This window comes from Carassius gibelio, chromosome B18 (genome assembly GCF_023724105.1).
Source record: "Carassius gibelio isolate Cgi1373 ecotype wild population from Czech Republic chromosome B18, carGib1.2-hapl.c, whole genome shotgun sequence".
Classification (NCBI taxonomy): Eukaryota; Metazoa; Chordata; class Actinopteri; order Cypriniformes; family Cyprinidae; genus Carassius; species Carassius gibelio.
This window is the reverse complement of record NC_068413.1, coordinates 14361474-14376234: the sequence shown is the minus strand read 5'-3', so window position 1 is coordinate 14376234 and position 14761 is coordinate 14361474. Positions and strand designations below refer to the sequence as shown.

The following is a 14761-nucleotide window of genomic DNA, read 5'->3' as shown; positions in this document are numbered from 1 at the left end:
TCGTCTTCCGTTTCTAAAGCAAATCATTTCATCTCAGCATCACTGTTTAAGCAACTAACAGGTGCCATGGTAATTGTCTTGCAGTGTTAGTATACATGCACTCATGTGCTTTGGAGGTGAATGTGAAAAAAAAAGGATGGATGTGGTTTACAGAGCATGGAAAGAAAACAAACCTTGCAGAGAAGTTGACCCCTATAAACCACAGACTAATGAAATGCTGCCAGCACAGGTGTGAATCAAATTAAAGCCATTGCAAGAGTCTCCAGAAAGATGGTTGCATTTCAGACAGTTTTTTTATTTTATATATTATATTTACTATATACCCCCTTTTTTCATCTTTTAATGGATTGAGCTTGCTAATTGCACAATAAAAGAAGATATAAGTTCAGAACAAAAAAAAAAAAAATGAGCAGGATTTGAGTTTAATGACAGTCCCGTCCTTCATTAGTCTGCGTGTGTATTGTCTGGCTGCTCTGAAGGCCTCCGTGAGCTCAAGAGGCTTTTGAAACTCAGTAGGGATGTGGTACCTTGCTAGCCGTAGATAAGAGCGTAGAGCTGTGTGTTATTATGTGTATGCGCTCACTGAAGACTTCACACGAACTTCAGAAATGACAAAGAAATGAGGAGTCGCTTTTTCTGAAACGTCCTACAGCCATAATCCATCACATGCCAGAAGGAGGAGGTTGTGTCCTCAAAGTTTGAAAAGTTTTATCCCATTAAACATGTACTATGCACCCTAAGCCTCATAACTGATTGATGAGCTAATTATGGGTTGTTAAAGTGACAGTACCACAATTACTAACCCTTTCAGTGACACCAAATGAAGCGAGAATTTTAACAGGCAGAGGAAAACTTCTGTTCTTCAAATAATGTTCTAAGGACAGACATATGAACAATTTGTGCTTGACCATGTTTATGAATAGCTACAAGTAATGCAGCAAAACCCCAGATCTACCCGTACTTGTATTTTCCAGATGAAACATGAAGTTGCTGAAGGGCTTGCTTTCTTTCCTTTTTGTGCTCAGGGTTAAGAAGTGTATGTACTTTTTATGATACACGTGTTTACAGTATGGTGATTATAGGTGCTGCAGAGTGATACAATACAGTGTTGCTTCTTTTAAAACTAAGCTTATTTTAAGCCAATCTAAAGCCCAACATAATACTTCAAAATGTACTCCAGACATGCACACTAGCATTTTTCATCCTTGTCTAGTGTCTGCACCATTTCTTTTCAGAACTTATGACCAATAAATGTCTTTGTCCTCATTTAAATGAGATTAGTTATGCCTAATTTATTAATTTAATTTATTAATTTCCTCACACAAGCACTTGTCTATTGTTGCTGTGTCTCTGGGCTTAAAATCCCGTTATTGTAATTACTCACCCTAATGTCGATCCAAACCTGTAAGACCTTCATCTTCAGAAAACAAATTAAGATGTTTTTGATGAAATCCGAGAGCTTTCTGACCCTCTATAGACAGCACTGCAACTATCACATTCAAGGCCCAGAAAGGTAGTAAGGACTTCATTAAAATAGTTCATGAGACATCAGTGGTCCAACCGTAATTTTATGAAGTTACGAGAATACTTTTTTGCGCAAAGAAAACAAAAATGACTTTATTCCAGTTCACTTCTTTTCCGTGTCAGTCTTCGATTCGTGTTACAGTATATCTATTATCTTTGTTCGCTTTGTGCACAAAATGTAATCTCGTAGCTTCAAAAAATTAAGATTGAACCACCGATGTCACATGGGCTATTTTTATGATGTCCTTACTAACTTTCTGGGCCTTGAACGTGGTAGTTGCGTTGCTGTCTATGCAGGGTCAGAATTTTCTCAGATTTCATGAATATTATCTTAATTTGTCTTCCGAAGATAAACAGAGGTCAAGACAGGTTTGGAATGACATGAAGGTGAATAATAAATGACAGAATTTATTGTATACTTTATGTATGTACAATAGTATACCCAATGTATACTTTAGTTTTAGAATATCTTTGCATATGCATAAAAACCTATACTTTACTATACTTTGAGCTTAAAGCCGCCTTGTCATTGTCTTGTGCTCTTCGTAAATCAAATCCAGTCGGACATTCTCAATCTATTTCGTCCCAATGTGAAGCTCAAATTGGATCCTAAAATCCTGCGTCCTTAGTGGATCACAGTGCCTGTTATGAGAAATCAGGTTTCCATCATCAGTTAAAGGACAACTTATGTGATTTTTTAGTCAGCTTTATAGTTTTACAATATTGTTTGTATATGTAAATCAACATGATTTGTACACTTTCCTTATGTAAAAAATGTGTACTTCCAGTGCCCCCAATTCTCTCCAAATCGTTTTGGTTTAGTTTTAATGAGCTCCAAATTCTGTTTTTATGTCAGTTTTAAGTGGTTATTCTGTTCCTGTGTCTTGATCTCTCTGCTGAGTGATTGCTAATTTTAGTTATTGTTAATAAGAATTTTACTGCTGCAACTAGATCCAGCTCAAACTCATCCTCGATGCAACCACAGTGACAAATGATTCTTAAAGTTGACTTGAAACAGAAGTTGTGATGGTATTTTCTTCCCTATTGTGGCCTCGTCTGTGAAAACCCAGCAAGTTGCATAATCTAGAACAAACAAGTTTTGTATGTCCTTCAGAAGCAAAGTACTTGCATCTGATGTTTCAGTTACCTTTTAGTTGGTCACTATGAGTCATGTCATGACCAACAAATTGGGATCTCGCTTCAAAAGACCAATCTACTTCAAGTTTAAACTAAACGAGCCAATGGACATTGGCATGCGATGATTGCATCCAGCTGCCTCCGCCTTACACGCTATGGTGTAACTGCAGGTTCATCAGGCCAAGGCAATGAAGGACAAGCATGAGGGTGGTCATGATCGAGACGTTCTGAAAGAGCTCCAAACCACTACTGACCTCGAGCTCTGAGCGGCCGATGCTCCTGTCTTGCATGCAGAGATCACAGTTCTACTGGCGAAGGAAGTCGGTAGGGAAGCTTGATCTGGTCATCAGGTTACTTGGGGGGCTAGAAGTTTAAATCCTCCCCAGCACCCTCTTGGGTCCTGTTTCTGGTCATCGAAACACTACAGCACGGCCAAGTTGAGCCTATGCAGTCAGTTGCCCTGAAGTTTCTATCAATAAAAACTTTGCTCCTGCTTGCACTGGCCTCCATCAAGCGGGTAGGGGACCGACAACTTATTTTCAGTCTACAATTCATGCTTAGATTTTTGGCTAGCTGACTCCCAGGTAATCCTGAGAACCTGGCCTGGCTATGCGCCCAATGTACCCACTTATTCCTCAAACCCTGCCCCTAGAGGAGGCAGACACAGTCCTAGCTTTGCTTTGTCCCGTCCGAGCCTTGAAATGCTACGTAGACCGGACACAAAGCTTTAGGATCTCAGACCACCTCTTTGTCTGTTACGGAGACAGGCAGATGAGAAGGCCATCTCTAAGCAGAGGATGGCCCACTGGATAGTGTATATCATCACCCTGGCTTATCAGGCACAGCATGTGCCCTGCCCAGTCAGGTTGCGACCTCACTCTACTAGAAATGTTGCATCCTTTTGGGCGGTGTCTCGTGGTGACTCGCTGACAGATATTTGTAGAATTGCGGGATGAGCGACTCCCAACATGTCTGCTAGATTCCATAGCCTTCGTGTGGAGCTGGTATCCTCCTGTGTTCTCATCTCAAATGGGTAGAAGTTCTGAGAGACCCCAGTTTAGCTTGCTAAAATTGCTCCAGAGAGTCTGGACATGGCAGAACATCCGGTGCTAGGCCCTTACTCGATGAATCGGTGAGAACCGGTAGAGGGCTGGGTTCCATATGTAGAGACCTATTTGGATCCCTTATGTGTAAAGCCCATGGTATAGCCTCAGAGTCTGTGTTTCCCTGGCAGACTCTCTGCCATTTTCCAAGAGGGTTACAATCACCTGTGTTCTTCCATATGCTCCTAAAAAGTTGTTCATATATGTAAGTTCTTCCAAAATGCAACATTCCTGTTTCAGGTGAAACAGGCCTACACTCAAAAGGGGTTTAGGAGGCTCACACAGCACACTGGAAGGGACAGCATCCATGGTGCTTAAGTAAGGATCCCAATTCGTCGGTCACGACATGACTTGTAATGACCGACTGAAAGGGAACTTATGCAACCCTTGTTCGCTGAAGGAAGCACGCCACCAGGGAACCTGTACCACCGCTTAGTGGCCAGGTTCCTGTTATGCATTGCACTGGCTACCTTTTTATGCTCACACTGTGATTAGCGGCAGCTGGATGCAAACATCACATGGCAATGTGAATTGGCTCGTTTAGTTTACACTCTAAGTAAATTGTTCCCTCGAAGCGAGATCCCAATTCGTGAATCACAAAGTGACTTCTTCGTTCCCTCTTTCAGGAAACTAGGGTTACATATGTCATAGGGCTGTGCAATTAATATATTTTGTCCTCCTACGATTATGAAAATCCAATAATCGAGATAAAACAATTATTGTGCCCAGTTCCACCCCCTTTTGCAGCGCTGCACTTTCGTTCCTCCATAATAGCCCAATTTCCCATGCAAATCAGTAAAATCATGTAACGTGACATTTGCAAAATGGGACGTGCTTGATTTATCTAAGTATATTTATTCATGTTTTTAAAAGCATGAAAGAGAACTTGCACTGCTCCTCAGGAAGAGATATGCGTTCAGAGACAACAGAACACGGACATGTAAAGTCATCTCTTATCTCAAGGTTCGAGCCTAATCGGTCAAATACATGCAAATATGTGTCAAAATGCTGCGCTTGGTGATTATTCATGTATACCTTCCTCAGTCATGTTATAAATGAACGTAAAGAGTTGAGAATGTAAATATGCACACAACAGTAATTTGGATCCGTGCAGATCTTAAAGGTACAGCGGGTTATGTTTGATTTTACATTTGATTATTCATTTCTGTAGTAGGCTGTACCACGCTTACATGAACATTTTCATACAAACTGCAATAAATACAAAACTAAAGCCAAACTTAAACTGAAATGAGACATTAGTAATAAATAGTACAGTGAATAAATTAAATAATCATATTGCTTGAGACTTACATAAAAAAAAAAATTAAGCACAGTTTAATTTGTATCTTTTTATTCTATTGTATTTGTCCTTTGCTTTTTTTTTATTACTGACAGATGAATTATTTTCAATAATTTTGAGGACTTTTTGTTTGTTTAAATTCCACTGGTCTCTACAATGTATATGTCATAGCAACCTTATTTACAGGAAATACATATGTATCACTATCTTTAAATAAATCACTCATATACAGTTTAGGACATATTGCCCCCTCATAATCGTGTTAAATATTCGTGATTACAATATTGACCAAAATAATCATGATTATGATTTTTGCCATAATCAAGCAGCCCTAATACGCAACTAGGGATGCATCGATCCGATACTTGAGATTGGTATCAGCTCCGATACTGGCATTTGCTTTGAATCGGGTATCGGCCAGGGAGACCTATTCAAATCTGATATTGTGCGTATACTATTCAGTGTTATTCTCACAAAAACATTATAAAGCACCAAAACATTTTCGTGAACATATTTCAAGTGTTCTGAAGCTGTTACATAGTTTCATGTGAGTTGCAGATTAATATTGAAGTCATTCAATTAAAGTTCACATAAACTCTTCTTTTTCCGCTGCGGCTGTCTGTCATCCTCTATTCAGCAATCACACTGCATTTCGCATTCGGTTACTACAGTCAAAACGATGAAACTCTTTTCAAGAGTGCATAGTAAAAAGAAAAGGCTCACTAAACTAACGTACACATTTAATACACTACATACTGTATCAATATCTCTTCCCTTTTGTATTAGTTATGTCCGGTTCACAAATTTAACCGGCTCTTCTTAGTGAACCGGTTGAACCAGTTCACCAAATTGGACTGAATCATTTGAAACGGTCCACGTCACCAGTAAGCATTAATCCACAAATTACTTATATTAATCACTTTTTGAGATGGCTGACACTCTCTCTAAGTCGAAATTAACCAATATACTGGAGTAATTCATTTACTCAAACAGTACACTGACTGAACTGCTGTGAAGAGAGAACTGAAGATGAACACGAGCAGAGCTGCTTGTGTGTTGCACTAACTTTTCTATGTGGACTTGGAGTTGTTGTGCAGCCTGTACACTGTGACTCCGTGTTGTTTCAAGCTCATCATTCTGCTCACAGGAGAATGAAGGCTCTGGGACGCAATGGAACCTTTACTATTGTAATACTTTTCTGAGCAAAGATTATTAATAGTTTTTCTTGTTCTGTCCTATCTATGATTTGTTGCTGCCCATATTACTGCTATAAATTTAAAAGAAACGTCTTTTATGTTTCTATATAAATGTAAATGCTTGTTTTTACGTTGATGTATTTTACAACAATACAAAGAGCAATATGTACATTTTACCAGATTTGAGACTTTTTCTCTTTTATTTGTAAATAAAATATTTCACTAGATAGTTTATAATAGTGTCTTTGTCAGAGATTATGATATATTTTTCCACTTGTTATTTTTCATTAAAATGAAGTTGTTTATATGTAGTCGATTGTGTTTAACACACGAAAGAGTGATGATCAGGTCAACACAGAGAAGTATAGAAATTCTTCTGTGCTATAAAACACTGTAAACCTGCTGTCTCCTGTGTCATTAATATAAATCAAACAATAAGGGAATAGCTCGCTGCTCTTGAATGAACAATTTTTATAGCTTTAACAATAATCAATTTTTTGTAACAAATATATTTACGTTGATAATTCAATACTTGTTTTTATTATTTATCTTTTTTTTTTTGTCCTGAATTTAGCCTACTCCAGACGTTGCACAAAAGCCCAGAAAGACATGATTGAGATTATCTACTAACATGTTATATATTAATTTATATATTATTATGATTAACGCATTACCGATTTCATTTTAATAATAAAGTTATACAAATAGTTTCAGTGAATTGACTTGTAATTGTTGCTTTAATCAAGCTCTTGTGGTTCCCCCCATTTGTTTCAATGTTTTTATGCTTTTTGGACAAAAACGTCATCAATAATAAAGACATCAGGGTTCTATTATCACAAAATATTCTTTACATTTGGTAGGATAATTTAAATTAGAAAACAGCTAATGAAAATAACAAAATCTGGGTTTTCACAGACGAGGTCACATATATCTTAGTGAAACAGCATCTTGAACAAGAAAAATGTAGGGTGGGACTTGATTCGTAATTGATTGGTTTATTTGCTATTGCTGTGATCTCATGTGAGTGAAAGGTTGTCCCGCCCTCATGATAGTACCCATGTAATCAGAGAAGAGAGGAGAAGTTATTGGGGGTGGTGGGGGGGGGGGTCTTTCTTGTACACCTGCTTAGCGAATGATATAAAATGTAAAAAAAAAAAAATGCATTTTTATGTTTTTCTAGAAAGCCTCCACATGGGTTTGGTACAAAATAAGGTTGAGTCATTAATGGCATAGTCAAAGCAATGTTTCCTCACCTTAGTACAGTTGGCCGCTTTGGGTTCCAGGTCACTGAGAGTGACCAGCTCTCTTAGCAGGCTGCTCTCCTGGTAGCCTCCCTTCACCCCTCGTAACTTGAAGTAGGCTTGAGGCTTAAACAGAATGAGCCGCAGGTTGATTGCAAACCCTGCCATGTCGATGGCAAAGGGCCGGTGAGGGTCGAATACTGTTTTCCATCCATATACTTTTCCTGCTGCATTGACCTTTGGAGACTCGTAACGTAAACCTCCAACAAACGCTACAGGCCACACTGATACTTTACGAGTTGATCGCATCTGCAGAAAAGAAAGAGTATTTTTTAGTATTTCATAAGTTTAAAGTTTTTGATAAAAAATGCAATCTTGGTGAACAAAAGTGACTTCTTTCAAAACATTAAAGGTGAACTTTGTATGATTTTTATAGGTGACCACGACAAAGCCGCACAACGAGTGATGCATAAACTTCTGAAAGGTAGTTTTAAACGTGTTACCAGTTTTTTAAACAAATTACTGGAAATGTAATCTTTTGTCATTGCATGCAAGAAATTCACAAAAAAAAAAAAAGTGTATTCAGGGACACAAGCACAATTGTTTAGGAAAGTTGCTGTAGTGAATTCTGCTTAAATTTTGTGTTTTGGACTAAAAAAAAAAAAAAAAAAAAAGGTCTTGTACTCATAGGGCTTTTAGCACTGCTGTACAAACATGGCATAAAACTTTCATCATGTTCTTGTCAGTTCACCTGCAATTTATAGTATGCTTTCACACCTTTACATTATAGAGACAACACAAGCCTGATTGGACACCTTAGGATCATGTTTTGGACAGTGTAGTGACTCAGACATACAAACAAATAGATTTTAACAGCAGGATTCATCCTGAGCAGGTCACGGGAGGTGAACAGATTTGGCTTTAATCTTCCTGCTTCAAACACTCCCTACACTCCTACATCCAAATGCTTTGTGTGCCGCCCAATGCAAGTGGTCCACATCATAAAAGAAGACTGCATAATGAATAGTGAAGGCTAGAACGGGAGAGTGAAGCAGTTGTCTTTATACCCATAATGCATCGCCCACTGTATCCAAGGGAAGCTTTTACAAAGAACCACAAAAGAACTGGAGATGGAAAGGAACACTGTGCCTCTTTCTCATTTACGAAAAGCACTTGCTTACATGTTTGTAAAAATAAATAAATAAGTTGTTTACGTCTCAGCTAAATGTAAAGGATGGTTTTGCTGGCTGAACTGTTACTGGCTATCCACAGTGATCCAAATGTAGCTCAAGTAATTGATTGTGACCCTTCCTCACCATATTAGGCTTTAAGTGAACAGTCCTGGCCAAAATGTCACCCTCAATCCAATTACTTCCGCAGAGACTAATATTATATTGTGCCACTGCCATTTTTCATTTAAGAAAGAGAGATTGATTTTCTGTACCTGTTGGTGAAAAAACAAAAACAACTGGAAATGGGAAAGTGTTGAAAAGGATGCATGCTCGTTGCAGATTCAGGATGACATTAATCTTTTCTAAACTAGCTGTCATTGGGGAGGGCTGCTGAAGCTAGGCTGCCCTAGTTTAACATAATGAACGGCTGTTTTCTGCTTTTTGCCTCATTTAAAGTGCTTCACGCTGAATTCTGAACTGAGGAAAATGAGAGAACCTATAGATGGTGGTGTGTAGTGGACTTATAACTTCAGACGCAGTTAATCTTAGAATTTTTGTTTTCTGACATTTACATGGTTTCCTGGTTATGGAACACCATTTACATTTTACTTTCAACAAAAGTAAAGCAATGCATATTACTAATAAAAAATATGTTTGGATATATTTATGATAATAAGTTTACAAAATATCTTCATGTAACATGATCTTTACTTAATATCCTAAGGAGAGAAAAGAAAAATCTATAATTTTAACCCATATAATGTATTGTCGGCTATTGCTACAGATACACGACTGGTTTTTTGGTGCATGGTCACATATTAGCATGTGTTTTCAGGTGTTAGCCGAAATGTAAACATTGCAAAAAATGTTGAAAATTTCTAATTATTGTATTTCTGCAGTTTACAGATGCCTCCAAGCAAACAGGAAAAGGCACATAAAGTACACTTTTAAAATAAAAAGGCCCTTTAAAGAGGGAGAGAAAGAGATAGAGAGAGAGATTTACTCAGCATATAGCACCACATATTTGAACATGACACATAGCATAGTAGCACAACAGAATGTAATAGATAATTCTGGAAACTCTAGCCATTTTTATTGTAAAAAATGTACATATTGACTCAGGGAGCAAGTGTGATTTCTTGAAAGTGTTCCTCTGTTTTATCTGTTTTTATCTACATGATAAAGAAGGCTTCTTTTTAACATGCAGAATTATAGTGACACTCTAATCAAGATTTTAACAGACATTCATTCAGGGCCTGAATTTCATTTTTGAAAATGGAGTGAATTTCCCTCTTAGGTGACTCTTGTGGGAGGGAGGACTGTTTTTTAATTTGAGTGGTGGAGTGGGGAATTTTTTTTACTTTTTTTTATTATCAAAAATATGTAATTAAATGTTTGATCATGCTGTGTATTTTTGTTTTTATAGTGGGGCAATTCACGAGTTCACATCTACGTATATTAATTCAGTAAGGTTATGCGTATTTGGCGTGCTGTCTGGGTGGAGGGCTCCGAGCTCGGGATGTGGCCTGAACCCAGAGTACTCCCCCCGGTTGTGGTAAGAGTAGATGGATCTATAGTGAGGAGAATGGGGGGGAGGAGGGATGCTGAAAACTGTCAATGAACAGAGGTAGGTTCTGCTGTTATTTATACCTTGTCATGAGTTGATTACTGATTGGTCTCCACTTGTGTTAATCAGGTTAATGAACTGCGACTGCTCCTCCCGAACTTTGTTATAAAAATACATTTGTTGAGTGTGCATGAGCACAGTCTCTGGAGAGCGCATGAGTGCTGAATGGTTTAAACACTGGCAACTTAAAAAGCAATGCAAACTATAAACTTTAGTGATGATGCATGTAAACTGTAACAATTCCTGTGTCAACCGTGCAGTGTGAAGCTTATAGTGCAGTCGTCATGTGGTGATATGAAGCCATTTGCACATTCTGAGAGGGAAAGACAAAGAGCTTGCAGAGATTCACTTGTGCTGTTTGTAAAATTATGCCTCACAGAAAGTTTTCAAATTATTTTGTAAGTTATTTAATAAAGAAATATGCATTGTACCTCACCTTTAGCTTTATAATTATTTTACCCGCACCGGACAGAGATTGAGATGGTGCCGCTGCATGTCATGCCAAAGCTCTGACGGCAGACACATCATCAGCTTGAGATCGGTTTATGAGAACAGCTTCTAATTCATCATTAACAGAAGAATACAGAGATAAAACAACGCAAGTATCAATAACAGTATTGTTTGTCCTGAAGCTTATGGGTAGTCCGGTATTGACCCAATTACACACCGGTGCAAAAAAATACCTGTTCTCAATTTCCACCGGGGTGTGGGTTGCATGGTGCCTAAACACACTACTGGGTGTTAGGGTTGCAATGGGGCACTACACGATCTGTGAAACAAGATAGAAAAACTTTTCTTGTTTTATTTTTCTTTTAGCAAATACTCCAGTCCAATGCAATTCATTTCTGAGTGGTCAGTCTGTAATGAAGTAGTCCTGCCATCAGTTTGACTTATGCCAATTTTTTTGCCGTTTGCAAGCGTCAGAAGTGGCCGGTATTGCATTACAAGAGTAATCAGCCAATCACAGCAATGTAATCTTCTATAGTGTGACATTTTCCTGGGTTTTTGGCGGTTACCCCACACTATGCTTTTTATACTGTGCGGTATGTTTTGTTTTATTTTTGTACAGTAGATTTTTTTTTCGTATCCACATTTTTGGGAGGAGGCCTGACCTAGACGTACATGCAGATGACTCATTATTCAGAATTGGATATGCTGAAATGATTCTGTCAAGTCAAAGTAGTCACAGAGGAGAGAGGAAAGTGGCCTGTGTCCCTTGAGCTCAAAGCACTTCCAGTGAGTCAATAGTGGAAAAGTAAGCCAAGAGAATGGGTGTAAAAACACACAGCATCTGTAAATAAACCCTGTCATTCAGAGTGCCTGCCTAAGCATTTTTAATAAGAGCTTAATAATTAATTCACCCTGGCAGGAATGGTTGTTTTTAACAAGGCCAAATGCATTATTCATGAACTGTTACTATATCTTCATTTCAGGAAGTAAAAGGGATTACCGTCTTTTCGTGAGATGTTTTCTCATTGTGGGTCACTGATTTCAGGACGCACACAGCTACGGCTCTTCTTAGTTAGATAGGAACATGAAAGCCCAGAGTGGGGTTGAAACTTGTTTATCTTGAGAAGGTTGCTATTTAAATACATTATATATGAATTATAAACTCTGATACATTTTCTTAGATTTAATATTTAGAACAAGTATTTTCAACAAAGTCCACAGAGCATAGGGGATCTGCAGCAGTACTGCAGGGGGTCTACCAATTATAGCTTGATCACAAACGAAATTAGGAAGTCTCTTCCACATTAAAATGTAAAGTATAAGAAAATGTAAATGTAATGAAATACATGACTCTACAGATCAACAGTGATTAATGTAAACAAATGTTATACATTACCATGATACTATACACATATTATCAAAGGCCAGGCCTGATTTAAAAGGTGAATTCTGCATTTTACACTCTCCATGGAAAGTAGCATGCTATTGAAAGTATGTAAAGTATGAATATTAATCTTTTAAAATGTACAACCCACATATATCAACAGAAATGGCAGCTTTTGTTCCACCCTAATTATAGTCTTCTGTCTTTTGTTGCCAGTGTTTCAGAAGTATGTGCCTGATCATTTTTCACCACCCACCATCAATGATTTTTCTTTTCAGAGCAGCGTCCCAAAATTCAGAGGATTTGAAAGGTGTTTCAAGTCCTGACAGGTATTTACGTACCTATAGCATAATAAGATCCAAATAATGGTTACCCAAATGTGAAAATTCTGTCATTGTTTACAAAATGATATGACTTTCTTCATGTTGTTTTTTAAACCTTTCCAGACCTGTTGTTCTAATCCTGTGTGATTTTCTTGAAATATTTTGAAAATATTTTGAAGAATGTTTCAGCTGTTTTTGTCCTTATGAAGTCAGTATATTGAAAATATTAATCTGTTAATCATACAAATTGGACATTTAGCTTCAGAATACCAGTCGAGTCATATGGATTATTTTCATGCTAATTTTAATGTCTTTTTTAGAGCTTGAAAGTTTGGAGTCCCATTCACATTCTTCATATGCAGCTGAAACACCCTTCATAATAATTACTTTTGTTGTCCACAGGAAAACCCGAGGGTGAGTAAATGGTGACAAAATGTTAATTCTTGGGTGAACTATGCTTATAATGGTTATGGAATTAAATGAATAATCCACAGAAGGAGAGTTATGGGAATATAATACACTAAGTCAAATGATCCTGCAGTTGAAGCACTCAAACAAAGCTTGGAGATGATTATTACCCCTGTCTTAACTCACCTCCTCAAACAGCTCCAAGCTGTATGTATTATCATCATCTGCAAAGTAGACGATTCCTGTCTGGCTGCTGTTGGAGTTGAAGGTCTCCCGTAGCCACCTTAGAGCCAGGTTCCTCTGCATGGTGCCCCGTGGAATCCTGGGATCTCTCGTGTCCCCTCGCAGCTTGTAGTTCCGTGGGGTCTCCACATTGAGGTGTGTGTAGTTCAGCCCCGTTTCCCTCAGAAGCCTCATGACTAGAGGAGTTCTCCTCTGAGAGTCCTCCACCAGAATCCAGTGCAGGTTGGGAACATGGAGGAAGGTGTTAGCCAATCGCGTTAGCTCGGCCTTCTGCACCGGGCGGCTGTATGTCGGAGTGATGACGTGGATGGTGGGCAACACGTCAGACCAGGGCGGGGGTCTTGTGTAGACGTATTCTGTACGGACCACCTCCACTATGTCCTTGTCTTGTGAGCAGTATTCCTTCGAGTCCGTGGCTGGGCCTGTCTCGTGCCTCGTCTCCGTCCCATCATCTGCTAGACAGAGAAAGAGAATTAAGACATTAGCACACCCCAGGGCTGCTCTCTTTATGTCTGACGCATGCCACAAACCTTAGAGGAATACCTGCTAGCCGTTGCCGGTGGATGGTTAGACGCTCTGGTATGATTAAGATCTCTTTTACTAGATGGTGACAGACTGGAGAGGGTGAGAGCAGGAACCGTGAGATCATAATACAGTTACTCCACAGGGGTGGAAGGCACTGATTCAAACCCATAAAGCACAGGTTCTGCATGATCTGCTCTTGAATTCTTAACGAGATAGTTCAGGTAAAAATTAAAATTCTTATGTCTTTTAGAAACCTGTATGACTTTCTTTCTTCCTTGAAGCACAAAAGGAGATATTTTAGAGAATATTTTGGCATAATTATACAAAAAGTATCAAAATGCAGCATATAAGTTAATAGTGCTAACAATAGCATCAGTAATGTCAATATGACTCACTGTATTCATGGGAATAGTATTTGGCATCTAAGCTGTAGTAATGTTTCTTCAGATGGCAATGCACGAATGTTCCCAGGATTTGAGGATTAGAGTGGATGGGCATGCTGATCACATTTGGGTATTTCTCACATAAGGCATTTGTTTGGCCTCGAAAGACTTGGAATACATCCTGAGTGGTCCGATATAATTACAATAATGCTTTTTAAATAATTTTTTTATTAATGGACAGAACAAATAGGAGGAGAGAAGGAGGCTATGATTGGAAAAAGGACCCTTAGCCAGGACTCTTTTGAAATGCCCTTTTTTCTTAGTGTGTTTGCACAAGGCTATATATACTGTAACAGCGTCATATATTGGATTTAAAAAATAAATTATTAAGACAGTACTTAAATCTGCTTGCTACAAGTTTTATATTCATACAGCACCTGGGCCAATGGAAAAGGGCAACATAGTGATGGGTGTGAGAAACGGGGGAGATCAACTATAATAATACTCATTAAAATGTATCTTAATAAACTCTATAAATTAATAAAAAAAATAAAAAAAAAATACTGAAATCAGCAGTAGACATTGTTTTGGAAAATTCTGATTGTGGAATAGAACTACTGTACAAAGTGAATTCCAGTGTCTATGGCAGAGAACACCAATGAAGGTCGAAATCCTGCAGAACTGAACTCCAACACTAATTAAGCACAGGCTAATCAAGGTCTTTTTGTAACTGCTTGAAACACCC

At 38.3% G+C, this 14761-nt stretch overlaps 1 protein-coding gene across 3 annotated transcripts in view; it reads right to left on the bottom strand.

Annotated features, from left to right (window-relative positions):
• b3gat1a (beta-1,3-glucuronyltransferase 1 (glucuronosyltransferase P) a) overlaps positions 1-14761 on the bottom strand; it is a 73826-nt gene that overhangs the window by 756 nt on the left and 58309 nt on the right. The window contains exons 5-7 of one of the 3 annotated variants that reach the window (XM_052581504.1): positions 13652-13723; positions 13052-13560; positions 7514-7810 (exon numbers count right to left, since the gene is read on the bottom strand). In XM_052581504.1, coding sequence (XP_052437464.1) covers positions 7514-7810; positions 13052-13560; positions 13652-13723 — 878 coding nt within the window. Of the gene's footprint in view, positions 1-7513; positions 7811-13051; positions 13564-13651; positions 13724-14761 lie in introns of all 3 variants that reach the window. The other 2 variants (XM_052581505.1, XM_052581506.1) reach the window with 2 other exon arrangements.